Raw genomic sequence first — 12,801 nt, 5'->3', positions numbered from 1 at the left:
TGTTGCAGACTTTGAATCACTTATGTCCTATTACCAGCTGGTTTGGGCTGTTCCCAGATAGATATATAAGCCTAAGAGTCCATTCACTATTCTTGAATAGAATCTGATTTTGGGTCACCAAGTGTGTGGCGTAGACTGCCACCTATTAAGTTAGAGGAGTAGTGGTGATAGTTGTGTGCACCAGATTCTAGTAGCAGCAGGGGGTCACACTCTGGGGGGGCAGGATACTGACAGCCTTCCCTCACATTCCAGTGAGGTAGGTGTGTCTCTATTCCTAAAGCACTTTGGTGGGAGGACTCTGCAGCTGTACCTTAGGCACCCAGTGCATGTACCTCTAAAGATTGGTAGGTGTCAGTATCCTCAGATCCCTTTGGCATGTGGCTAGGTGGTTTGGGTGGAGCTTCAGCCCTCAGTTCCCCGTTTTGTGGATCAGTGAGGGCTCTGTTGAATAGGTAGAGATATCAGACCTGGAAAACTTGTCTTTCCAGTGATCTGCTAAAACAATTACAGTCAGATCTCTATGAGAATTGCGTTTGCATTATAATAGCCACCTTGTTCCTTGTAGGGATGAAAGCCCAAGACTGTGGATCTCATATGCTTGGCTGGAGCTGGTTCTGTACTTTTATTCCAATTTAGGGAAGTCAGGGAAGGATTTTTGGTCCCTGGGTTTTTAGTAGCTGCTTTATTTTTATTTTTTTCTGTCAGGTCAGGAGAATGGGTTAGGAAAAGAAAAAAAAAAAAGCCCTGCAGAGCACTTCAATCCCTGGCCCAGGAAATTCCAATGTTAATGGAGCCACCTGGGACAGGGAGGGGAGGGATCAGATAGATAGAAGAGAGTAGCACCCAGCAATATAGACAAAGTTACTTATCTTGCTTGGTGATAACTGTTTTATCTGAGATTCCCAAGGGGCATGTAGCCTGTGTGTGCTGGCTGGGTTGAGATTGCCCCTGAGGGTCAGGTCCACGTCCAGTGCTTGTGCTGTCTCAGAAATCATGGTCAGCTCCTCTGCTCCTAGTCAAAAGCCCAGCACCAAGGTTCCCCAGCTGGGACGCCACACTCCAGGCTCCACAACCAGTCTCTGCCTCCTGGTGACTTCTCCTCCTGTCAGCCTCGTTGTGCTGCCTGCATGCGCTGGCTGGGCTTCCCCCAAGGTCACTTCAGGGAGCTAGGGCTGCATCCCTTGTTTGTGCTGTCTCAGGATGCTGTGCTCAGCTCCCCTGCGCCCAGTCCAAAGCCCAGCACCAAGGTTTTCTGACTGGGACGCTGGCTCCAGGCTCTGAAAACCTTCGCTTCTTCCCCGTGGTAGCTCATTCTCTCGTTAGCCACGTCAGTGTGCAGCCTTCTTGCAATGGCTGAGTCTCTACCGAGGTTACCCCAGGGGGCTAGGGGTTAGGGCTGTGTCCCGTGCCTGCAAGCCTTGGCAAGCCACTCAGCCCCGCCACTCAGCGCCAGGGAGCTGCGAGGGCTCAAGACTGTGGCACGGGATGCCGGTCCCAGAGGCGGTCGCTGCTTCAGCGCACAGCTTTTCTCTCCCCTGTCACTCAGGTGAACTCTTTAGATCTGTGTTTGATGGTCAGGGTTCGTAGATTGTCATGTATGTGATTGATTCACTTGTTTTTCCGAGTCTTTGTTGCAAGAGGGATCCAAGGTAGCTTCTACCTTGTCAGCCATCTAGTCCCCCCAGGCCTTCTTTTTACCTTGCATTTATAGATCAGACACTGTCATAGTCTGCTCAGGGGTTGATATAAAGCAGGAATACTTTGGATGCACTCCATGGACCTGCGTGGTTTCACTTTGTGCAAATTTCAGTATAACCGGTTTCTTTTTTAGGGAAGTGGCTCCATAGCTATCATAAAATTCTCAAAAAGTATGTGACCACCCACCTCCCATCCCCTCAAAGTCTATGAGGAATCTTGAAAAACTGTGAACCAGGGCTATATTTCTAGGGCTTCTGCTGTATTGACATTCCAGACCTAATTTGATGAACCTGTGAGTAACACTGTGCCCTCCTTCCTGGGAGGTTCAGTGGTTTAGTCATGAAAATAATACAGTGGTTGCAGCACAGGTTCAGTGGAATTAGTTGGGATGAGACCTCAGGTAAATCTAGTGTCTGCCTTGTTAGTTATTCAGTTGCTGTTGAGTCATTTCTGACTTATACTCACCCCATGTGTTTCAAAGTAAAACTATGCTCCAGTGGGTTTTCAGCGGCTGATTTTTCAGAAGTTGGTCTCTAGGCCTTTCTTTGCGGTGTCTCGGGATGGACTGGAACCTCCAACCTGTTGGTTAGCAGCTGAGCTCCTTAACCATTTGTGCCACCCAGGGACTTCTGTTAATTAGTTATGGTCCCCTACTTTTATGGGTAAGTCCCTGGGTGGCACAAACAGTTAAGTGCTTGACTACTAGCTGAAAGGTTGGTGGTTTGAACCCACCCAGAGGTGCCTCAGAAAACAGTCCTGGCGATCTGCTTCTAAAAGGTCGCAGCCTTGAAAACCCTATGGAGCAGTTCTACTCTGATACATGTGGGGTTGCCTTGACTTGGAATCAACTTGATGGCAGCTATTGGCAACCATAGCTTATACAGGTACTGGTGGGCAAAAGCCTTAGCATAGAAACACTGAACTGGAAGCCTGGAGCTTAATTAAGGCAGAGTAAAGGTGCTAAGGAAAGTTTGCCTATTTAGGAAAAAGCTCCACTCAGTGTTGTGAAGGGTGAAGAGCAGAACAGGGAATGTCCTATCCCTGCAGAGAACCTTCAAAATTCCCGGCTTTAAATGGAGCGCTACATATTTTCGAAGCTATAGCACTATTTCTTTCCAAGGGTATTTCTAGTATGTAAATCTGTATTTCAAAGTAAAAACTATGATAATAAAAATTGCTTTCATGTTAAGTGAGCTGACTTCTTTTACTCTCTGCTGGAGTAGCAAAAAGTCTTTCAGTGGTCAGTTACAGCATGTACAAGTGTGAGACACTTTACTTTGTGCTGACTGTTAATGATATCAGGAGCCCTGGTGGCACAGGTGTTCAAAGTGCTTGGCTGCTAACCGAAAGGTGGGCTGTTTGAAGCCACCAGCCGCTCCATGAGAGAAAGATGTGGCAGCCTGCTTCCATAAAGATTACAGCCTTGGAAGCTCTATGGGGCAGTTCTACCCTGTCCTATAGGGTCTCTCTGAGTTGGGATCAACCAGTCACCAATAGATTTGGGTTTTGAGTGGTTTATTAGTGATTTCACAATTTATTTAAAAAAATAATCATCTGACTACGTTTTGTTCTTGTCGTTGTGTAGATGTCAATGAATGTGCCCTTTGGAATCATGGCTGTACTCTTGGTTGTGAGAACACCCCTGGGTCCTATTACTGCACATGCCCTGTAGGATTTATTCTGCTTCCTGATGGAAAACGATGCCACCGTAAGTCACAGCCTTCATTTTCAGTGATGTTTCTAAGTTGATACAATCTGGATTGGTGGTCCTCCATCAGCAGTGTGCATTAGATCCCTTTGGAGTTTTATTTTGTTTTACTTTTCAAAATATAGATGACTAGACTCTATGCCAGACCTATTAAATTAGAACTCCAAGGTTGGGAAAGAAGCATGCATATATTTCTTCCTGTTTCTTCACCCATATTTAATTCGTTGTATATCTCCAAAAGAAAAATATTTTAAAAACATAATCATGATATATTATTATATCTAAAAAATTAACAATAATTCCTTACTATCATCGAGTATTCAGGCAGTTCTCAGACTTAACCACAGTATCATTAGCACACCTAAATACTATTAATAGCAATTCCTTAATAACATCAAACATCCAGTCAGTTTTAAAAATTTTCCTATTATCTTAAAAAGCTTTTTTTAAAACAGTTGATTTGTTTAAATAAGTGTTCAAACAAGTTTCACATGCTGTATTTGCTTGATATACCTTTTATTCTGCAGATTCCTTCTTTCTTTTTTTCCCTTCGTAATTGTTGTTGAAGGAACCTTTTTTTCCTGCAGAGTTTCTCACTTTCTACATTTTGCTGATTGCACATCTGTGATGTCATTTAACAAGTTTTTCTATCCTCTGTCCTACAAACTTGAAGTAATATCTGAGGACTTGATCAGATTCAAATTTGACATTTTTTTTGCAAGAATACTTCATAGCTGTGTTTGTAGGTGCATTAAAACAAACAAACAAACAAAACTGTTGCCATTGAGTCGATTTCAACTCGTAGCAACCCTATAGGACAGGGTAGAAGTGCCCCATAGGGTTTCTAAGGAGCAGCTGGTGGATTTGAACTGCCAACTTTTTGGTTAGCAGCTGAGCTCTTAACCACTGCACCACAAGGGCTCCTATAGGTCCATTACCCATTGCCATGGAGTCGATTTGACTCATAAGTACCCTATAGGACAGAGTAGAACTGCCCTATAGGGTTTCCAAGGAGCACCTGGTAGATTTGAACTGCCAGCATTTTGGTTAGCAACTGTAGCACTTAACCACTACACCACCAGGGCTTCTGTCGGCCCATTAGGAGACACATAACATCTGGCTGTTTCTTTTTCTTTCATGCTGAGTTTGGTCAGTGTGTTCATTCACCCATTGTAAGTTCCCCAACAATTTTTCAGCAAATGGTTTTATCAGCCATTAACAACTATCCACTGTTGCATTGTTAATTCGTTATTTCATCAAGGGTTTCAAAATGGTGATGTTCTGGTTTTATTATTTCTTTTAAATTATTAATCAGAATATCTTTACAAAGAGAACTTTCTCTCATTAACCATTTGGTTACATCAAAATACAATTCTTACAGTAAAGGCAGTGGAAATGTTGGTTATTTTTCTCTCTTTATTATTCAGAATAGTGGATTGGTTCCTTAACACTTTCCAAAAGTGACCAATGAATTTTTTTTAATTAAGTATTATGGCGAATTCATAGATTTTTAACATTTCTGATGTGTTTCAACCCATTGTAGTTGTTATCCTTACTCATGTGCAAATTGTCTTCTCTTTGGCCAGTGGGAGCGTTTTCAAATTACTTCCTGACCTCAGTAGTCTTTGAGGGTTTCCTTGTTATCTGGTAGGGCATATTTTCTGGGAGCACGTTGCACACTTCATGTTCTTGACCTGGAATCAGCAATTTCTCAAGGAGCACTGGTTCCTTTTAATGAGAAATGGTATTTAGAGACCACAATCTGGTACTGAGTTAGTAATTGTTTCTAGGCCTTTTCTGGAATCAAAGCTAGGAATACATTTTTTTTTTTTAAAGAGGTGCCTTATGAGTTAATATGGATATTTCCAGTTCAAATGTAGGATTACAGGATTTTTACTTAATTTTTAAAAAATTTGTATTTGTATTTTTAATCTCTCTATTTTTTTAACAAAGAAATTCTTGGGTTCTGTTGTAGTTGTTAGGTGTTGTCCAGTTAGTTCCGACTCATAGTGATCCTGTGCACAACAGAACGAAACACTGCGCCATCCTCACAATCATTGCTATGTTTGAGCCCATTGTTGCAGCCACTGTGTCAGTCCATCTTGTTGAGGGTTTTTCTCTATTTTTCTGACCCCTCTACCTTACTAACCATGATGTTCTTCTCTGGGGACTGGTCTTTCCTGATAACATGTCCAGAGTATGTGAGATGAAGTCTCACCATCCTAGATTCCAAGGAGCACCCTGGCTGTACTTCTTCCAAGACAGATTTGTTTGTTCTTCTGACAGTCCATGGTATATTCAATATTCTTCGCCAAAACTATAATTCAAAGGCATCAATTCTTCTTTTGTCTTCCTTATTCATTCATTGCCCAGCTTTCGCATTCATACAAGACGATTGAGAATATCAGTTTGGGTCAGGCACACCTTAGTCCTCAAAGCGACATCTTTGCTTTTCAACACTTTAAAGAGGTCATTTGGAGCAGATTTGCCCAGTGCGATACATCATTTGATTTCTTGACTGCTTCTTCCATTGGCATTGACTACGGATCTGAGTAAAATGGGTTCCTTGACAACTTCAAAATTTTCTCTGTTTGCCATGATGTTGCTTATTGAGGTCCAGTTTTGAGGACTTTTGTTTTCTTTATGTTGAGGTGTAATTCATACATTCTATGCATATTTGATATTTGACTCTTTTTAATTGACCTTTGCTAATCAAAAAGTCAGCAGTTCAAATCCACTAACCATTCCTTGGAAAACCTATGGGGTGGCTCTACTCTGTCCTATAGGGTTGCTATGAGTCAGAATCAACTCGATGGTGGTGTGTATCTTGTTTTATTATCTGTTCTGTCTATTCTTGCACTCATTCCTCACTGTTTTGATCTTTGTACCTTTCTGATACATTTTGATATTTGTTAAGACCCCCTCATTTTTCTCTCCATACCTAACCACACTCATATAACATGCTTAGTTTTTCTCACACATGGAATTTGTTTTCCAAATGACCTTAAGAATTGTTTGGCCAATTTCCTTTTAAAATCTTTTGGAATTTGGATAACTGATAACTTTTAAAATACTATTTAGCATAACAGAAAATTAGAGAAAACTAGAATCATCATCCAAACTCAAGAGTCTTTTTTTTAATTTGAAATTTTCTCTTTATTTTATATCTCCATTACCAAAGCATTTCATAAATGTTAGTTCTTTATTTAACTTACTCTTTTCAGAATAGCATTTTTATTAGCAACTGATTTTAATAAATTTCCATGAAGCTGATTTAATACTAATCTTGGCATTATTCTTCATTAATTAGAATTAGATTCTTGTCCAAACAATGCATCTGAATGCAGCCATGACTGTGTTCTGACATCTGATGGCCCCATATGTTTCTGTCCTGAAGGCTCAGCGCTTGAGGCAGATGGAAAAACGTGTAGTGGTAAGCTTACTTACCTTTTACTTGAAAACAGTCATTTGCAAAGTGACACCTAAAAATTGATCTTATTGCCAAAGGAGAATAGATTTTTCAACAGTGGAAGATATTTAGGCAACAGATCAACATATAGAAAACCCTGAGGTGTCATTACCAGTTACTAGTGGCATTATTTTGGACTTGGAATTTCATCTCTATTGGTCTCAGTTTCCTCATCTATAAGGCTTAATTATATCCACCTTCTAGGTTTGTGGCCAGCATTAAACAAGATGGCAGATGCAAAGTGGTTAGCCTGTTCCTCACATCTAAGAAGTATTTAATAAATGTCCTTCTCTACTTTTATCTTCATAGAGATTTAAGCATATGGGAGGCTGGACATAACTCAAAATTAGCAGAAGAGCTATACATGACTTTTTTTTTTTAAATAAAGAAAGTAAAATAACAGCCTAAAAATGTAAGGAGAGAGAAAAAGAATTACTTGCTAGGCAGAGTTAGACCAGTCACCAAATGCACCTGAATGTTTTTCTTACTCCAGCCAGGTGCCAGTGCACTTGTTATTCAACACAGAGATAGAAAAAGAGAAGAAGGGCCATTTGGCCATGAAGAGTTAACACCCAAAATTTGTGGTTGTAGGGGAGTGGAATACAGTGGCATTTTGCTCCTAGTGTCTGAAAAATCAACTTGATTGCAGCAGTTTGAATGCCCATGGAAGTGGTTTTAAAAAATCAACAAATAAATACTTGGCTTAACTCAATATTTTGATGAAAATTTATTATATTTTTTAATACCATAGACTGTATACCAACCAACAGTTTTTTGTAGGCTGTTCGTCATCTGATAATGGTGGTTGTAGCCAGCTCTGCCTCCCCCTCAGCCCAGTATCCTGGGAGTGTGGTTGCTTTCCTGGGTATGATCTACAGCTGGACAAAAAGAGCTGTGCAGCTTCAGGTTAGTGCTGTGGGTGTGTGAAAATGTGTCTATGCAAAAAGAGTAAGTGAAAACAGCATTTCGTCTAGAAAGAAGGAGAGTTGGGTTGTTTTGGATTCTGGCTGAAAAGTTTGATTTTTTTTTGAAATAAGGAACAGAGTACTCTCTGTATAAATAATAATCCTACATCTTTAAAGAATATTGCTAAGTTAATTAGCATCCAGGAAAGATTCGCTGTAGGATCCAGGAAGGTATTTTCGGTATATGGAAAAGTCATTACCAGAGTAGTCTTAAAGCAATTTGAAGTTAAGCAGGATTTGATAAATATTTGTTGATTGATTTGATTTTCATCTTCCAGTGAACGTAATAATCATAATACTTTGACAAATTCTGTGCTTTTCATGTCAAAATTTAATATGAAGGCATATACTTGAGCAATTTTTTCATCTTCCGATATTATATCTCTTACATCTTTCAACAGCCTTGGAAATCCTAGACTTATTATACCAAATGGATTTCATTTCTCCAGAAGGTTCATTATGCTTGTAATCTAGGATCACATAATGATGATGCTGCATAGCTTGCTTTTGTCAGACCCCAATACCCTTAACTTCTCAGCACCTCAGTTATTATTATATAATCTAAGTCTTGAAACTTGACAGGTGTCTTGCTATTAACTCAGGTAATCATGCCGCCCTTGCAGAAGTGCCTAGGCCAGGCAAGAATATTTATATGGATGGGAATCTACACAATCTGCTAATATGTTTCAATATATGAATCAAGGAGACTAGAGCATTAACACTTGAATCATTTGTCTGTAATATTAGTTATTAGTAGTCCCTGGGTGGTGCAAACAGTTAAGTGCTTAACTAGTGGCCAAGAGGTTGGTGGTTCAAACTCACCCAGAGATGCCTCAGAAGACTGGCCAGGCTATCTACTTAGGAAAGGTCACAACCTTGAAAACTCTGTGGAACACAGTTCTTCTCTGTACACATGGGGCCACCATGAGTTAGAATTAACTTGACAACAACTAACTCCAACTATGATAACATCTGTTTAATGCTGGCTCTTTATAGAAGTAATCTGCATTTTAAAAGCAGACACCTAAAGAGGGAGGAATCCAATGATGAAATTCTGGCACTAGGTCACCTCATGGAAGTGAATGTTTGTGTGTGTGTGTGTGGCCTTAACCTACGCCACATTGGTAAAAAAAATTGTAGGAAATATAAAAAAACAAGTACTACAGAATTTAAGGAAAAGGATGCAATGAAAGGAAGGTGTCAGAAGTGCCTTTTGGGTTCCAAGGCATATTTTAAATGGAGTCATATTTTAATTTGGTTAACAGGACCACAACCGTTTTTACTGTTTGCCAATTCTCAAGATATTCGACACATGCATTTTGATGGAACAGATTATGAAATCCTGGTCAGTCAGCAGATGGGAATGGTTTTTGCCCTAGACCATGACCCTGTGGAAAATAAGGTATGGTTTTGTTACTGAGCAGATGTGGGTATGCTTTAAAGACAGAGTAGAGTATTTTATCCCGACAGATGTCCTGAGCTACTTGAAAATCCGCTGCTAAGCTGAGAGTGATTAGGCAGAGAAAAAGTTAAATACAGACAATGGAGTCTCATTTGAGAAGTTTTAAGGACTTTCTAGTTATCATCCTTCTCCCTGCCCTGCTTCTTGCTGTGATTCAGCCATTTTATCGGGAATGAGGGTAGGAGGCTAGCACAGTGCTGTAGACATAGCAGGAGCTCCAAAAATATGTTTTGGATTATTTGCTGGTGGTGGGAGGAGTGGGTGGCTAGAGTTGGGGTATAGGAAATATGACTAGTAATTTGCATTTAATTTATATCACTGAAGAAGGAGATTTAATGACCTCTTAACCATAGAAACCAGAAAACATAGATTTTATGGCTCATTGTGGGAATGACAGTCTAGCTCATAATTAACCAATATTATATTAAGGATTTTGTATATAACATATACTTTCTATGTTATCAATTTGATCAGCTGGCCATTTAGCCTTTAATATCTAGTTGCAGGGCCACTATGAGTTGGAATTGACTCAATGGCAATGGGTTTTGTATTTGTGCTGGGTTAGAAAGTGCTTAAAATATGTTACAGTGTCTTTTGAATATGAATCACTCATCAATTATAAATTTACATAGCTATTGATCCCCCTATCTGATTATTAGGAGCCCTGGTGGTGCAGTGGTTAAAGCGCATGGCTGCTAACTGAAAGGTTGATGGTTCAGTGGTTCAAACCTGCCAGCCACTCCACAGAAGAAAGATGTGGCAGCCTGTCCCCATAAAGAGTACAGCCTTGGAAAACTTATGGAGCTGTTCTACTCTTTCCTATAGGGTTGCTTTGAGTTGGAATTGATCGAACACAGTGGGTCATGTAATTAGTTATACCTAGATGGTGAATGAATACCTAAAATTATCTTAAACCATGCTGTTGTTTCTTCTTGATTTGAAGGAATCTTAGAATGGCTGAAAGAGACAGTGTGAAGCAAGTTGATTCTGGCTCTAATATGTGTGGATTCATAGTCACGTATAATCAATTTTACAAATAAAAGCCTTGTGATTAAGCACTAACAAACAAATATTTCTTCTTTCTTTTCCCTGAATTGAATCTGTGTGACTCCATGGAACAATTGTATTAACAGGGAAAAAAGTAGATGATAGAAAGTAAATCAGTTCTTACCAAACTAGTTTTTTATTGCACAACTAGGTGAATAAGGAGACCTGAAATAAACTTAAGTCATGTGGCTGTTTTTAATTTCTCTAATCAGTTTTCTCATTTTCCTGCTACTCAAATAGTGGCCCTCAAACTAGCAGCGTTGACATCACCGGGAGCTTGTTAGAACTGTAGACTCTCACGCCCCACTGCTGGCCACGGAATCAGGCTCTGCATTCTCCCAAGATCCTCAGGTGATTAGTGCAAATAGAGTTTCAAAAGCACAGCTCTAGTAGCGTGCTTTTGGGTATGAGAAATACCCATTTTTTGTATTTAAGGAATAAAACCAGTTGCCATCAAGTCAATTTCCACTTGTGACAAACCCATGAGTGTCCAAGTACAGCTGTACTCCATAGCATTTTCCATGGCTGATATTCCAAAGTAGATCATCAGGCATTTCTTGTGAGTTGCCTCTGGGTGGATTTGAACCGCTGACTTTTCAGTTAGCCGCCAAGAGTGTGGAAACCCCGGTGGCGTAGTGGTTAAATGCTACAGCTGCTAACCAAAGGGTCAGCAGTTCGAATCCATCAAACTCTATGGGGCAGTTCTACTCTGTCCTATAGGGTTGCTATGAGTCGGAATCGACTCGATGGCACTGGGCCAAGAGCGTGAACTGTTTGTACTAGCTAGGGACTCCGTTTAAGGCATAAAGCCAAAAACAAACAAACAAAAAAACCCAAACCCACTGCTGTCAAGTTGATTCAGGCTCTTAGTGACCCTAGAGAACAGAGTGGAACTGCCCTTTAGGGTTTCTGAGGCCATAAATCTTTACAGAAGCAGGCTGCCACAACTTTCTCCCACAGAAGGCTGTTTTAATATTTTATATAGAGAGGTGGATAACCCATTATTTTGTGAATATTTTTGCCCTTGATTATAGGTATGAATATATATTCATTATTAACTTGTCGACAGACCACTAGCATTTTTTAATGCTTCATGAAATTCTTGTACCTGTTTGATAATCTGCATACTAGGCTGAAAAAGAACTTTGCACTTTCAAGGTATGTTGTGTTGGACAAAATGGATGCATTAAAATGAAATTACATAAGGTTAGAGATGAAAGGAACTTTGGTAAATATCTAGTCTAAGTTCCTCACTTTTATAGAAAATTGGGCTCAGTGAAGTTAAATGACTCAGCCAAGGCAACCAGGCCAATACAAAGTGAAACTGGAAACTCATGCCTTCTGCCTTGCAGTGTAGTAAACTGATGTGGCCTGAGCTTGTAGTCACAGTTAAACTGCAAATCATTGCTCCCTGGGTTGTAGAATTCAGTGGGTTTCAAGCACAATGACTGTGTTATTGACCAATGATCAAAGATTAATAAATCACCAGTAACAATAGAAATTTGTGCCATGCACAGGGCTAAGACTTTTATATGTGTGTGTGTGTGTGTATTTGTTGTTAGGTGCTGTTGAGTCGGTTCCGACTCAGTGACCCTATTTACCACAGAACAAAACACTGCTCGGTCCTGCACCATCCTTATAATCGTTGTTATGCTTCAACCCATTGTTGCAGCCACTGTGTCAATCCATTTTGTTGAAGGTCTTCCTCTTTTCCGCTGACCCTGTACTTTACCAAGCATGGGACTGATCCCTCTTGATGTCCAAAGTATGTAAGATGCAGTCTCGCCATCCTTGCTTCTAAGGAGCATTCTGGTTGTACTTCTTCCAAGACCGATTTGTTCGTTCTTTTGGCAGCCCATGGTATATTCAATATTCTTCACTGACACCACAATTCAAAGGAGTCAACTCTTCTTTGGTCTTCCTTATTCATCATCCAGCTTTCACATGCATATGATGCAGTTGAAAATATCATGGCTTGAGTCAGGCTCACCTTAGTCTTCAAGGTGACATCTTTGCTTTTCAACACTTTAAAGAGGTTCTTTGCATCCGATTTGCCCAGTACAACGCGTCTTTTGATTTCCTGACTGTTGCTTCCATGGCTGTTGATTGTGGATCCAAGTAAAATGAAATCCTTGACAACTTCAATCTTTTCTCCGTTTATCATGATATGGCTTATTGGTCCAGTCATGAGGATTTGATTTTCTTTATATTGAGGTGTAATCCATACTGAAGGCTGTGGTCTTTGATCTTCATCAGTAAGTGCTTCAGGTCCTCTTCACTTTCAGCCAGCAAGATTCTGTCATCTGCACAACGCAGATTGTTAATGAGTCTTTCTCCAATCTTGATGCCCCGTTCTTCTTTACATAGTCTGCTTCTCAGATTATTTGCTCAGCACACAGATTGAATAGGTATGGTGAAAGGATACACCCCGGACGCACACCTTTCCTGACTT

At 40.2% G+C, this 12,801-nt stretch overlaps 1 protein-coding gene across 1 annotated transcript in view; it reads left to right on the top strand.

The window, feature by feature from the left end:
• EGF (epidermal growth factor) overlaps positions 1 to 12,801 on the top strand; it is a 142,064-nt gene that overhangs the window by 72,770 nt on the left and 56,493 nt on the right. Inside the window, exons 7-10 of the mRNA XM_049885522.1 lie at positions 3,284 to 3,406; positions 6,717 to 6,839; positions 7,656 to 7,781; positions 9,106 to 9,242. Of these exons, the coding sequence (XP_049741479.1) occupies positions 3,284 to 3,406; positions 6,717 to 6,839; positions 7,656 to 7,781; positions 9,106 to 9,242 (509 nt within the window). The remainder of the gene's footprint in view (positions 1 to 3,283; positions 3,407 to 6,716; positions 6,840 to 7,655; positions 7,782 to 9,105; positions 9,243 to 12,801) is intronic.

This window comes from Elephas maximus, chromosome 5, assembly GCF_024166365.1.
Source record: "Elephas maximus indicus isolate mEleMax1 chromosome 5, mEleMax1 primary haplotype, whole genome shotgun sequence".
NCBI classification, from domain to species: Eukaryota; Metazoa; Chordata; class Mammalia; order Proboscidea; family Elephantidae; genus Elephas; species Elephas maximus.
The sequence above is the reverse complement of the archived record's forward strand: the minus strand, read 5'-3'. Positions and strand labels throughout refer to the sequence as shown.